General features: G+C 48.6%; 1 protein-coding gene across 1 annotated transcript; it reads left to right on the forward strand.

The window, feature by feature from the left end:
• The first annotated feature begins 168 nt into the window (after nucleotides 1-168).
• LOC115125187 (uncharacterized protein C6orf62 homolog) lies at nucleotides 169-13586 on the forward strand. Its single transcript, XM_029654683.2, has 5 exons — nucleotides 169-2301; nucleotides 2634-2810; nucleotides 4172-4297; nucleotides 4820-4954; nucleotides 11664-13586. Exons 1-5 carry the CDS (start codon nucleotides 2173-2175, stop codon nucleotides 11787-11789), a joined length of 693 nt encoding a protein of 230 aa, XP_029510543.2. The 5' UTR covers nucleotides 169-2172; the 3' UTR covers nucleotides 11790-13586.
• The last annotated feature ends 228 nt before the right edge of the window (nucleotides 13587-13814 follow it).

The raw sequence follows: 13814 nt of genomic DNA on the forward strand, positions 1-13814 counted from the left end.
TCAAATAAAACTCACGTAGTCAAATATGCCATTAATCTTTTAAAAAATAAATAATTGTCGACCAAATTCGACATTCTCTCGTTACTAAACCTCCATATAAAAAGTCCTTGCTTTGAAACAACGAAAAGACGCCACCTGCTGGAGGGAGATATATTCTCCGCCTCGTTGGGCCTCTCTCTCTCTCCGTCTCCGGTAATATCTCTGTGTGGCTGTCTGACGCAGTTCAGACATTTTGGGTAGATTATTCAACCACACCGGGCCGAAGACGAACAAGAAACTGAACAAAAGCCGTTTTTTTTTTTACAACAACAAGAAAAAACATCGTTCAGTATGGGTCCACCAGGAGACAACCCACGTCGCGTGTCCTCTGAAAGAACGGAGGATTTAAGTGGGTTTGTCCGTTTATCTTGACATGGCATGCAAAGGGTTAGTTTTGGTGGTTGTGACGACTGAAGAGAAAACGCAGATCAATAGCTAACGCCTCCCCGCAAAAATCAGCGTGTGAAAGATATTTATGACTGCGTTTATTGGTGTCGGGTAAATAAAATCAAGTTGGTTCTCTCGACGGGAATCATTAACATCATGATGATATTGGAAGGAAATGTTCATGTAAAATGACAGGATATACAGCAGTTAAATCTGTTCCGATATTATAAATAGCAAACCAGTCGGAAATGTAAAATGGTTAGATGTCTCTCAGCTGGCTGGCTAACCGAACCACATACAGGCATCAATTACTCCAAGTAACAAACATATATGATGTAGCTAACTAGTTAATCCACTAACTAGTTAGTGTATGCAGACTAGATAGCTCATGTTGGCTAGTCAGCTAAAAAAAATATTGCCGTCACGATGAGTATCGACAATGTTAGTAAACAAGGCCCCAGGCCAGTTCAATGGCAGTAAACGAGGCCCCAGGCCAGTTCAATGGCAGTAAACAAGGCCCCAGGCCAGTTCAATGGCAGTAAACAAGGCCCCAGGCCAGTTCAATGGCAGTAAACAAGGCCCCAGGCCAGTTCAATGGCAGTAAACGAGGCCCCAGGCCAGTTCAATGGCAGTAAACAAGGCCCCAGGCCAGTTCAATGGCAGTAAACAAGGCCCCGGGCCAGTTCAATGGCAGTAAACGAGGCCCCAGGCCAGTTCAATGGCAGTAAACAAGGCCCCGGGCCAGTTCAATGGCAGTAAACGAGGCCCCGGGCCAGTTCAATGGCAGTAAACAAGGCCCCAGGCCAGTTCAATGGCAGTAAACAAGGCCCCAGGCCAGTTCAATGGCAGTAAACGAGGCCCCAGGCCAGTTCAATAGCAGTAAACGAGGCCCCAGGCCAGTTCAATAGCAGTAAACAAGGCCCCGGGCCAGTTCAATGGCAGTAAACGAGGCCCCGGGCCAGTTCAATAGCATTAAACGAGGCCAAGGCCCCGGAGATGTCAGGTTATTTCGGTAAACGTCAATGTTGTAAACTCAAACCTGGTGCCAACATCTGGTATTACTTTCCATGATGGTTGTCTGTACCTCCCCAGTCTGCCAGTATTACGCTCATAACGCAGTCTGAACACAAACCGCGTCAGTCATGGACGAAGCTTTGAGTTTGACAAGACGACAGTATGAATTGTGTCTGCTAGTTTTGAGTAGTGGCCTTGTATTTCAGTAGTGAGAAGTAGTGTCGGTATGTTTTGAGTAGTGGCCTTGTATTTCAGTAGTGAGAAGTAGTGTCGGTATGTTTTGAGTAGTGGCCTTGTATTTCAGTAGTGAGAAGTCGTGTCGGTATGTTTTTGTTGTTGAAATAGCTATTCTTTCTGTTAATAGTTTTGTTGTCGTTAACAGGAAGGAGAAAGGTGCACCTGAATACGATTTGTTCATATTATCACTAGGCCAATGACGTGTTGAATTAAAGTTTAATTTGGCCTGAATGTCAGGCTTTTTTTTAATCACATGGCTTCTTGAATAACTCATTGAACAAATGAAGCGAAATATTAAGAACCCCTTCCACCCATGTACAACTTACATAGTTTGATATTTCATGAATTCCTCCTTCAGTTGGTAGGCATTTCAAAAGAGAATCATTTGATTTCTCGTTTCTAAAAGGGGTAGTAGCTACATCTCAAAAGCAAAATAGACAACTCGTAAGTATAGGCAAAATATTCTGTAAAAGACACTAGCATCAAAATCTAATAATGGGAGACCCAATCTGGAGAAGAAACCAAACTAGGAGTCGACTCCGTGCTCAGGTTCAGAAGAAAAGGGAATCTTTGGCTGACCAGTTTGACTTCAAGATCTACATAGCCTTTGTTTTCAAAGACAAAGTAAGTATTATAGAGAAGTACCCCATGGGCCCTGCCCAAAAGTAGTGCACTACATAGGGAATAGGGTGCCATAGGGCCCTGCCCAAAAGTAGTGTACTATATAGGGAATAGGGTGACATAGGGCCCTGCCCAAAAGTAGTGCACTACATAGGGAATAGGGTGCCATTTGGGACAACCATTCTTTAGCTAGTAACTTCTCTGGTGTGATCGACTTGTCTGCCCGTTGATCTTAATGTCTCTTCCCTCTCTTTCTGCTCCTTCCTATGGCAGAAGAAGAAGTCTGCACTGTTATTCTCATCCATTCCCTCTCTTTCTGCTCCTTCCTATGGCAGAAGAAGAAGTGTGCGCTGTTCGAGGTAGCTGAAGTGGTACCAGTGATGACCAACAACTATGAAGACAACATCCTGAAAGGTGTGCAGGCTTCCAGCTACTCCCTCCAGAGTTCCATGGAACTTCTGCAGAAAGATGTCGTGCAGTTGCACGCCCCGCGCTACCAATCAATGCGCAGGGTAAGTCAAAAACTGCATTGCTTCCATTGGGATAACCTAAAGACCACACCCACAGAGAGAGTTGGGATAAACCTAAAGACCACACCCACAGAGAGAGTTGGGATAAACCTAAAGACCACACCCACAGAGAGAGTTGGGATAAACCTAAAGACCACACCCACAGAGAGAGTTGGGATAAACCTAAAGACCACACCCACAGAGAGAGTTGGGATAACCTAAAGACCACACCCACAGAGAGAGTTGGGATAAACCTAAAGACCACACCCACAGAGAGAGTTGGGATAACCTAAAGACCACACCCACAGAGAGAGATTCCTCCTTATTGTTGTTAAGGAAATGTCAACAATGAAGGTTCCTAATTTCTATCTAGTATGACTCACACTGGGGCCTTTCAGCCAGTATGACTCACACTGGGGCCTGTCAGCTAGCAGACCCACACTGGGGCCTTTCAGCCAGTATGACCCACACTGGGGCCTTTCAGCCAGCAGACCCACACTGGGGCCTTTCAGCCAGTATGACCCACACTGGGGCCTGTCAGCTAGCAGACCCACACTGGGGCCTTTCAGCCAGTATGACCCACACTGGGGCCTTTCAGCCAGTATGACTCACACTGGGGCCTGTCAGCTAGCAGACCCACACTGGGGCCTTTCAGCCAGTATGACCCACACTGGGGCCTTTCAGCCAGTATGACCCACACTGGGGCCTTTCAGCCAGTATGACCCACACTGGGGCCTTTCAGCCAGTATGACCCACACTGGGGCCTTTCAACCAGTATGACCCACACTGGGGCCTTTCAGCCAGTATGACCCACACTGGGGCCTTTCAGCCAGTATGACCCACACTGGGGCCTTTCAGCCAGCAGACCCACACTGGGGCCTTTCAGCTAGCAGACCCACACTGGAGCCTTTCAGCTAGCAGACCCACACTGGGGCCTGTCAGACCCACACTGGGGCCTTTCAGCCAGCAGACCCACACTGGGGCCTTTCAGCCAGCAGGCCCACACTGGGGCCTTTCAGCCAGCAGACCCACACTGGGGCCTTTCAGCCAGCAGGCCCACACTGGGGCCTTTCAGCTAGCAGACCCACACTGGGGCCTTTCAGCCAGCAGGCCCACACTGGGGCCTTTCAGCTAGCAGACCCACACTGGGGCCTTTCAGCTAGCAGACCCACACTGGGGCCTTTCAGCTAGCAGACCCACACTGGGGCCTTTCAGCTAGCAGACCCACACTGGGGCCTTTCAGCCAGCAGGCCCACATTGTCCTTGGGTAAACACTGACAGTGACCTGTTGTTTATTGACGCTCACAGACGTAATGTGTTGTTTATTGACTGCCGTTCCTCGGTTGTTGTTGTTGTTGCTGCAGGATGTCATAGGATGCACCCAGGAGATGGACTTCATCCTGTGGCCGCGCAACGACATAGAGAAGATAGTCTGTCTCTTGTTCTCCAGATGGAAGGGGGCCGAGGAAGAACCCTTCAGGCCTGTTCAGGTAAAACGTTTAGCTTCCTTCACCAAATGGCTACACACCTGGGTCCTATTCACTAGATCACACTGTAGGAAAAAGGTTTGAGAGAGAGAGAGTGTTTATTGGATAAAACCAGGTAGTCCTTCCCTTGTTTTGGTTTATTAGCTGTTTTGTGTGTTCCTCGTGAATATGCCCCTGAAATCAAAATGATATTCAACTAATATTCTGTACTGTTACGTTGATGGCCAGTCATGGTGAACGTAGTAGAGCCTATTGAACTCGAGGGGCGGCAGGGTAGCCTAGTGGTTAGAGCGTTGGACTAGTAACCGGAAGGTTGCGAGTTCAAACCTCCGAGCTGACAAGGTGAAAATCTGCAGTTCTGCCCCTGAACCAGGCAGTTAACCCACTGTTCTTAGGCCGTCATTGAAAATAAGAGTTTGTTCTTAACTGACTTGTCTGGTTAAATAAAGTTTTTTTTACGTCACACAAAGTATATTTTTACGAAGTGTTGTATCCCATATGTATTCCTGTTTTGTTTATCCACAGGCCGAGTTTGAGTTTCATCGTGGAGACTACGAGAAGCAGTTGTTGCACGCTGTCGGCCGGAGGGACAAGGCTGGAATTGTTATGAACAACCCGACTCAGTCGGTCTTCCTCTTTATGGACCAACAGCACTTACAGGTCAGTCCGTTCGCACAGCTGAGCTTACCACCCACGGGGCTCTATATACCACCCACGGGGCTCTATATACCACCCACGGGGCTCTGGTCAGACCACCCACGGGGCTCTGTATACCACCCACGGGGCTCTGGTCAGACCACCCACGGGGCTCTATATACCACCCACGGGGCTCTGTATACCACCCACGGGGCTCTATATACCACCCACGGGGCTCTGTATACCACCCACGGGGCTCTATATACCACCCACGGGGCTCTATATACCACCCACGGGGCTCTGTATACCACCCACGGGGCTCTATATACCACCCACGGGGCTCTATATACCACCCACGGGGCTCTGTATACCACCCACGGGGCTCTATATACCACCCACGGGGCTCTATATACCACCCACGGGGCTCTGTATACCACCCACGGGGCTCTGTATACCACCCACGGGGCTCTGTATACCACCCACGGGGCTCTATATACCACCCACGGGGCTCTGTATACCACCCACGGGGCTCTGGTCAGACCACCCACGGGGCTCTATATACCACCCACGGGGCTCTGTATACCACCCACGGGGCTCTATATACCACCCACGGGGCTCTATATACCACCCACGGGGCTCTATATACCACCCACGGGGCTCTGTATACCACCCACGGGGCTCTGTATACCACCCACGGGGCTCTATGTACCACCCACGGGGCTCTGGTCAGAGCACCCACGGGGCTCTGGTCAGACCACCCACGGGGCTCTGTATACCACCCACGGGGCTCTGTATACCACCCACGGGGCTCTGTATACCACCCACGGGGCTCTATATACCACCCACGGGGCTCTATATACCGCCCACGGGGCTCTGTATACCGCCCACGGGGCTCTGTATACCACCCACGGGGCTCTGTATACCACCCACGGGGCTCTGTATACCACCCACGGGGCTCTGTATACCACCCACGGGGCTCTGTGTACCACCCACGGGGCTCTGTGTACCACCCACAGGGCTCTATGTACCACCCACGGGGCTCTGGTCAGACCACCCACGGGGCTCTGGTCAGACCACCCACGGGGCTCTGGTCAGACCACCCTCGGGGCTCTATATACCACCCACGGGGCTTCTATATACCACCCACGGGGCTCTATATACCACCCACGGGGCTCTGTATACCACCCACGGGGCTCTGGTCAGACCACCCACGGGGCTCTGGTCAACAGGGTGTATCTTTCGACCAATAGGCAAAATGTTAATTGTGTAGATACTCCTATAAGAAAACCAATGGTCCAACCCTCCATGTCGCCGTTAAGAGTTTTAACCCTTTGTAGGAGAATGCTGTTCATCGACTACAGCTCAGCGTTCAACACCATAGGGCCTGTAAGGGTTTTCCTGTGGTGAAGTAGAGGAGGACCAAAACGCAGCGTGGTTATATTGATTCATGTTTAATAAAAACAGATAAACATGAACACTACAAAACAATAAACGTGGAAAACCAAAAACAGCCCTATCTGGTGCAAAACACAGAGACAGGAACAATCACCCACAAACACACAGTGAAACCCAGGCATGATTCTCAATCAGAGACAACTAATGACACCTGCCTCTGATTGAGAACCATACTAGGCCGAAACATAGAAATACCCCAAAACATAGAAAAACAAACATAGACTGCCCACCCAACTCACGCCCTGACCATACTAAAATAATGACAAAACAAAGGAAATAAAGGTCAGAACGTGACAGGGCCCTCACAGCTCATCACTACGCTAAGGACCCTGGGAACTAAACCCAATCTAAATCAATGGAGGCCAGAGGAAAATGTGGTCAAAAAAATCTGGAAAATGGCATTGAGTTGTGCTGTGGAAGAAATAAGGAGATTTCTCACAACAACAAAAAAAATCCAAGCTGAAATGTCACTGAGCGTTGATACCAAGCGTTTTTATTTTCAAAGCCTTTTACATTTAATTCCGTGTGTTAATTTGTCTTTTTGCGACCTCGGAGGAAACCACCACAACGTGAAGTCGATGCTAGAAAGCGGCTCTGTCAAGACCTCGGTGATAATTATCTTTTGGGATATAACGTGAACGATCTGAACGTGTTTTACGATGACCACGATCATTCCTGTCCCGCAACAACTTGTAACGCTTCATGCCAATGACTAACTTCCTGTCACTTCTGTAATCAGGAAGTACTTTGAGAGGCTGGTTATGGCACACAATTAGTCCACCATCCCAGACACCCTAGATCCACTCCCAATTTGCATACCGTCCCCAAAAGATCCATAGATGATGTAATCTCTATTGCGCTCCACACTGCCCTTTCCCACCTGGACAAAAGGAACACCTGTGTGAGAATGCTGTGCATTGACTACAGCTCAGCATTCAACACCATAGTGCCCTCAAAGCTCATCACTACGCTAAGGACCCTGGGAACTAAACACCTCCCTCTGCAACTGGATCCTGGACTTCCTGACAAGCCGCCCCCAGGAGGTAAGGATAGGTAACAACACATATGCCACCCTGACCCTCAATTTGGGGGGCCCCTCAGTCCCCTCCTGTACTCTGTTCACCCACAATTGCGTGGCCGTGCACGATTACAACACCATCGAGATTGCTGACGACATGACGATGGTAGGCCACTATGTGTCATCTGACAGGAAGGAGGTCCGTGACCTGGCAGTGTGGAGCCAGAACAACCTCTCCCTTAAAATAAAATAGCGGGATATCGCTTCTTCCCCCTCAGGAGGTTGAAAAAGTTTAACCACCCAAGCCATAGACTGTTCTCTCTCTGCTTCCACAAGTACCGGTGCCAACAGACTCTTGAACAGCTTCCATCCCTAACCAGTAAGACTGATTTAAATAGCTAACCAAATAGCTACAAGGACTATCTGAGTTTATTTGACTCTTTATTCTCTGTCTCTATGCACACTCACACAAACACTCACTCCATCATCTCCATCGTCTGATCACTCACACAAACACTAACACTCCATCATCTCCATCGTCTGATCACTCACACAAACACTCACTCCATCAGCTCCATCGTCTGATCACTCACACAAACACTCACTCCATCATCTCCATCGTCTGATCACTCACACAAACACTCACTCCATCAGCTCCATCGTCTGATCACTCACACAAACACTCACTCCATCATCTCCATCGTCTGATCACTCACACAAACACTCACACTCCATCATCTCCATCGTCTGATCACTCACACCAACACTCACACTCCATCATCTCCATCGTCTGATCACTCACACAAACACTCACTCCATCATCTCCATCGTCTGATCACTCACACAAACACTCACTCCATCATCTCCATCGTCTGATCACTCACACAAACACTCACACTCCATCATCTCCATCGTCTGATCACTCACACAAACACTCACTCCATCATCTCCATCGTCTGATCACTCACACAAACACTCACACTCCATCATCTCCATCGTCTGATCACTCACACAAACACTCACACTCCATCATCTCCATCGTCTGATCACTCACACAAACACTCACACTCCATCATCTCCATCGTCTGATCACTCACACTCCATCATCTCCATCGTCTGATCACTCACACAAACACTCACTCCATCGTCTGATCACTCACACAAACACTCACTCCATCGTCTGATCACTCACACACAGTGGTGGAAAAAGTACCCAATTGTCATACTTGAGTAAAAGCGAAGAGAACTTATTTACATATAGTTGAAGTCTGAAGTTTACATCCACTTAGGTTGGAGTCAATAAATAACAACTCGTTTTTCAACCACTCCACACATTTCTTGTTAACAAACTATAGTTTTGGTAAGTCGGTTAGGACATCTACTTGGTGCAACGACACAAGTCATTTTTCCAACAATTTTTTTGCAGACAAGAGTATTTCAATTCCAGGGGGTCAGAAGTTGATTTATTCTGAATCAGAGATGGACAAAGATCCACAGCTAATCCTGTGGTTGAAAATGTGTATTCCAGTGGGTCAGAAGTTTACATGCACTAAGTTGACTGTGCCTTCAAACAGCTTGGAAAATTCCTGAAAATGATGTCATGGCTTTAGAAGCTTCTGATAGGCTAATTGACATCATTTGAGTCAATTGGAGGTGCACCTGTGGATGTATTTCAAGGCCTACCTTCAAACTCAGTGCCTCTTTGCTTGACATCATGGGAAAATCAAAAGAAATCAGCCAAGACCTCAGAAAACAAAATGTAGACCTCCACAAGTCTGGTTCGTCCTTGGGAACAATTTCCAAATGCCTGAAGGTACCACGTTCATCTGTACAAACAATAGTACACAAGTATAAACACCATGGGACCACGCAGCCATCATACCGCTCAGGAAGGCGACATGTTCCGTCTCCTAGAGATGAACGTACTTTGGGTCGAAAAGTGCAAATCAATCCCAGAACAACAACAAAGGACCTTGTGAAGATGCTGAAGGAAACAGGTACGAAGTATCTATTTCCACAGTAAAACAAGTCCCATATCGACATAACCTGAAAGGCCACTCAGCAAGGAAGAAGCCACTGCTCCAAAACCGCCATAAAAAAGCCAGACTACGGTTTACAACTGCACATGGGGACAAATATCATACTTTTTGGAGAAATGTCCTCTGGTCTGATGAAACAAACAAAAAAAAAAAGATCATAATGACCATCGTTATGTTTGGAGGAAAAAGGGGGATGCTATGTAGGGAATAGGGTGCCATCTGTTTAGGGAATAGGGTGCCATCTGTTTAGGGAATAGGGTGCCATCTGTGTAGGGAATAGGGTGCCATCTGTTTAGGGAATAGGGTGCCATCTGTTTAGGGAATAGGGTGCCATCTGTTTAGGGAATAGGGTGCCATCTGTTTAGGGAATAGGGTGCCACCTGTTTTGGGACGTAGAGAAGCAGACAGACCACTCATTTGTGTTTTCATGTGTGTTTGTGTCTGACTTCAGACTCCCCCCTTAATTCAAACATATTGCCACTCAACCAAGTGCAGCCACACAATGGTTTTGGGGAAGCTAATCGCCTATTGAGTTGTAGTACTCCGTTGGGAGCCATTGATTCAATTAGGTGATCATTCAGACAATGTTGCTAAACCACGGCGTAGTACCTTTTTTATTTCTACAGGGTTAAACAGTTGCTCCCGGCGACGTGTAGCTCTAGGAGACGTGTAGCTCTAGGAGACGTGTAGCTCCAGGAGACGTGTAGCTCTAGGTGACGTGTAGCTCCCGGCGACGTGTAGCTCCAGGAGACGTGTAGCTCCAGGAGACGTGTAGTTCCAGGAGACGTGTAGCTCCAGGAGACGTGTAGCTCCCGGAGACGTGTAGCTCCAGGCGACGTGTAGCTCCAGGCGACGTGTAGCTCCAGGCGACGTGTAGCTCCAGGCGACGTGTAGCTCCAGGCGACGTGTAGCTCCAGGCGACGTGTAGCTCCAGGCGACGTGTAGCTCCAGGCGACGTGTAGCTCCAGGCGACGTGTAGCTCCAGGAGACGTGTAGCTCCAGGAGACGTGTAGCTCCAGGAGACGTGTAGCTCCAGGAGACGTGTAGCTCCAGGAGACGTGTAGCTCCAGGAGACGTGTAGCTCTAGGAGACGTGTAGCTCTAGGAGACGTGTAGCTCTAGGAGACGTGTAGCTCTAGGCGACGTGTAGCTCTAGGCGACGTGTAGCTCTAGGCGACGTGTAGCTCTAGGCGACGTGTAGCTCTAGGCGACGTGTAGCTCCCGGAGACGTGTAGCTCTAGGAGACGTGTAGCTCCAGGAGACGTGTAGCTCTAGGCGACGTGTAGCTCCCGGAGACGTGTAGCTCCCGGAGACGTGTAGCTCCCGGAGACCAGGAGACGTGTAGCTCCAGGAGACGTGTAGCTCCAGGAGACGTGTAGCTCCAGGAGACGTGTAGCTCCCGGAGACGTGTAGCTCCAGGAGACGTGTAGCTCCCGGAGACGTGTAGCTCTAGGCGACGTGTAGCTCCAGGAGACGTGTAGCTCCAGGAGACGTGTAGCTCCAGGCGACGTGTAGCTCTAGGCGACGTGTAGCTCCAGGAGACGTGTAGCTCCAGGAGACGTGTAGCTCCAGGAGACGTGTAGCTCCAGGACACGTGTAGCTCCAGGACACGTGTAGCTCCAGGACACGTGTAGCTCCAGGACACGTGTAGCTCCCGGACACGTGTAGCTCCCGGAGACGTGTAGCTCCCGGAGGCGTGTAGCTCCAGGAGGCGTGTAGCTCCAGGCGGCGTGTAGCTCCAGGCGGCGTGTAGCTCCAGGCGGCGTGTAGCTCCAGGCGACGTGTAGCTCCAGGAGACGTGTAGCTCCAGGAGACGTGTAGCTCCAGGCGACGTGTAGCTCCAGGCGGCGTGTAGCTCCAGGAGACGTGTAGCTCCAGGAGACGTGTAGCTCCAGGAGACGTGTAGCTCCAGGAGACGTGTAGCTCCAGGAGACGTGTAGCTCTCGGCGACGTGTAGCTCTCGGCTAACATTCCTTCTCTTTGTGGCAGACTCCCCTCAATGCTAACCTGTCACCACTGCACTAGTCACACAATGGCTTTGGTAAAGCTAAGAGCTCTAACGATGGTGGTAGAGAATCATTCTTCCTGTCATGGGGCGATGATGTCTTACCCACAGAAATATAATGTATAAATGGAATTACTAATTGTTAATAGATTTTATTTCTATGGTCTAAACTGTCTCTTCCATGTTTTCTCTTGTCATCCCTTCTCTCCCCTGTCAGACTCCTAAAACCAAGGCCACAGTTTTTAAGTTGTGCAGCCTTTGCCTGTACCTGCCCCAGGACCAGCTAACGTGCTGGGGCGTTGGCGACATCGAAGACCATCTCCTCCCGTACATGCCTGACTAGGCCCAGCCGGCCTCCATGGCTTTCACCCACAACACAAGGAAGATTAACCCACAAGCCACTGAAGCCAGCTCATGTCTCTCTCTCATCCACCACACATCCTTTTGAATAGAATTGAACAGGTGCTTTTGGATCTCCCTTTTTGTTGTTAGACAATTGTTCATTCATTCATTTCTGTCCTCCTGAAGCACATTTGTTTTTCCTTACCAAGCTTCCTCCTCCGACCAGTTTCGGCTTGGTTTTCCCTTTTATCCTCCCATCTTGTTTATTTTGAACCTACACAAACATTGATTTTAAGTGGTTGGTTATCCCCCCCCCCCATGGAGCTGCACTGTCAACAGACCAGTCCAGTCACTGAAGGAACTCTTTATGTTGCTACCAAGCAGGAACAAAAGCCACACAGGCTTTCATGACGTTCAGTCTCTGCTGGACACATTGCAACCCATGTCAAAGATTGTAAAAGCTTCTGATGATGTGTTTTTAAAGAGGAAAAGATGCCCAGAGGGGTTCTAGAACGACATCTATGATGTGTTTTTAAAGAGGAAAAGATGCCCAGAGGGGTTCTAGAACGACATCTATGATGTGTTTTTAAAGAGGAAAAGATGCCCAGAGGGGTTCTAGAACGACATCTATGATGTGTTTTTAAAGAGGAAAAGATGCCCAGAGGGGTTCTAGAACGACATCTATGATGTGTTTTTAAAGAGGAAAAGATGCCCAGAGGGGTTCTAGAACGACATCTATGATGTGTTTTTAAAGAGGAAAAGATGCCCAGAGGGGTTCTAGAACGACATCTATGATGTGTTTTTAAAGAGGAAAAGATGCCCAGAGGGGTTCTAGAACGACATCTATGATGTGTTTTTAAAGAGGAAAAGATGCCCAGAGGGGTTCTAGAACGACATCTTTTTAAAGATACATATGAACAGTATTTAAAAATCATTTGGTGTAGGTGTTTTCCTTTTTAAGCCTCCTTAGTTTGAAGCTGGGTGTTTTTTTTTTTTTTTTAATTGATTTTGGCCATCATTTGCATTCCTGTGAAATATTCCAGGTAGATAATTTTTGGTAAGAGCTGGAGTACAGATGAGACCAGTTGGGAGGGAGTTTTGGTAAGAGCTGGAGTACAGATGAGACCAGTTGGGAGGGAGTTTTGGTAAGAGCTGGAGTACAGATGAGACCAGTTGGGAGGGAGTTTTGGTAAGAGCTGGAGTACAGATGAGACCAGTTGGGAGGGAGTTTTGGTAAGAGCTGGAGTACAGATGAGACCAGTTGGGAGGGAGTTTTGGTAAGAGCTGGAGTACAGATGAGACCAGTTGGGAGGGAGTTTTGGTAAGAGCTGGAGTACAGATGAGACCAGTTGGGAGGGAGTTTTGGTAAGAGCTGGAGTACAGATGAGACCAGTTGGGAGGGAGTTTTGAGACCAGTTGGGAGGGAGTTTTGGTAAGAGCTGGAGTACAGATGAGACCAGTTGGGAGGGAGTTTTGGGACCAGTTGGGAGGGAGTTTTGAGACCAGTTGGGAGGGAGTTTTGGGACCAGTTGGGAGGGAGTTTTGGGACCAGTTGGGAGGGAGTTTTGGGACCAGTTGGGAGGGAGTTTTGAGACCAGTTGGGAGGGAGTTTTGGGACCAGTTGGGAGGGAGTTTTGAGACCAGTTGGGAGGGAGTTTTGAGACCAGTTGGGAGGGAGTTTTGAGACCAGTTGGGAGGGAGTTTTGGGACCAGTGTTGTGACACACAGTGTCGATGTTGGTTAGATGCTGAAGCTTGTTAACACGCAAGCTGTTCAAGCTACTGAAATCTGATGGTCCCCCAAGTGGGTTGGCAAAGGGAGAATGCTGGAACTAGTGTTAAAAAGATCATGTACCTAACAATGGAACAGGTTGTTGAGTTGAAATGAATGTGATCGCCAGATTTATGTTCCTTAATTTGACAAACAACAGTATCCTAAGAGTACTAATTTATGCGGTGCTTTATAAAATGGGTGTGTTTAAAAATAAAATAATAATAATAATGTTTTGCAAGCTTGCTTTGCCGGG

Source organism: Oncorhynchus nerka, linkage group LG7 (assembly GCF_034236695.1).
Source record: "Oncorhynchus nerka isolate Pitt River linkage group LG7, Oner_Uvic_2.0, whole genome shotgun sequence".
Taxonomy (NCBI): Eukaryota; Metazoa; Chordata; class Actinopteri; order Salmoniformes; family Salmonidae; genus Oncorhynchus; species Oncorhynchus nerka.

Excerpts from the sequence above, each read along its gene's own strand:
- LOC115125187 (XM_029654683.2), top strand. The coding sequence starts at position 2,173 with ATGGGAGACCCAATCTGGAGAAGAAACCAAACTAGGAGTCGACTCCGT. Across the intron at positions 2,302-2,633 it reads CCTTTGTTTTCAAAGACAAA|AAGAAGAAGTGTGCGCTGTT; the intron begins GTAAGTATTATA and ends TTCCTATGGCAG. Across the intron at positions 4,955-11,663 it reads TGGACCAACAGCACTTACAG|ACTCCTAAAACCAAGGCCAC; the intron begins GTCAGTCCGTTC and ends CTCCCCTGTCAG.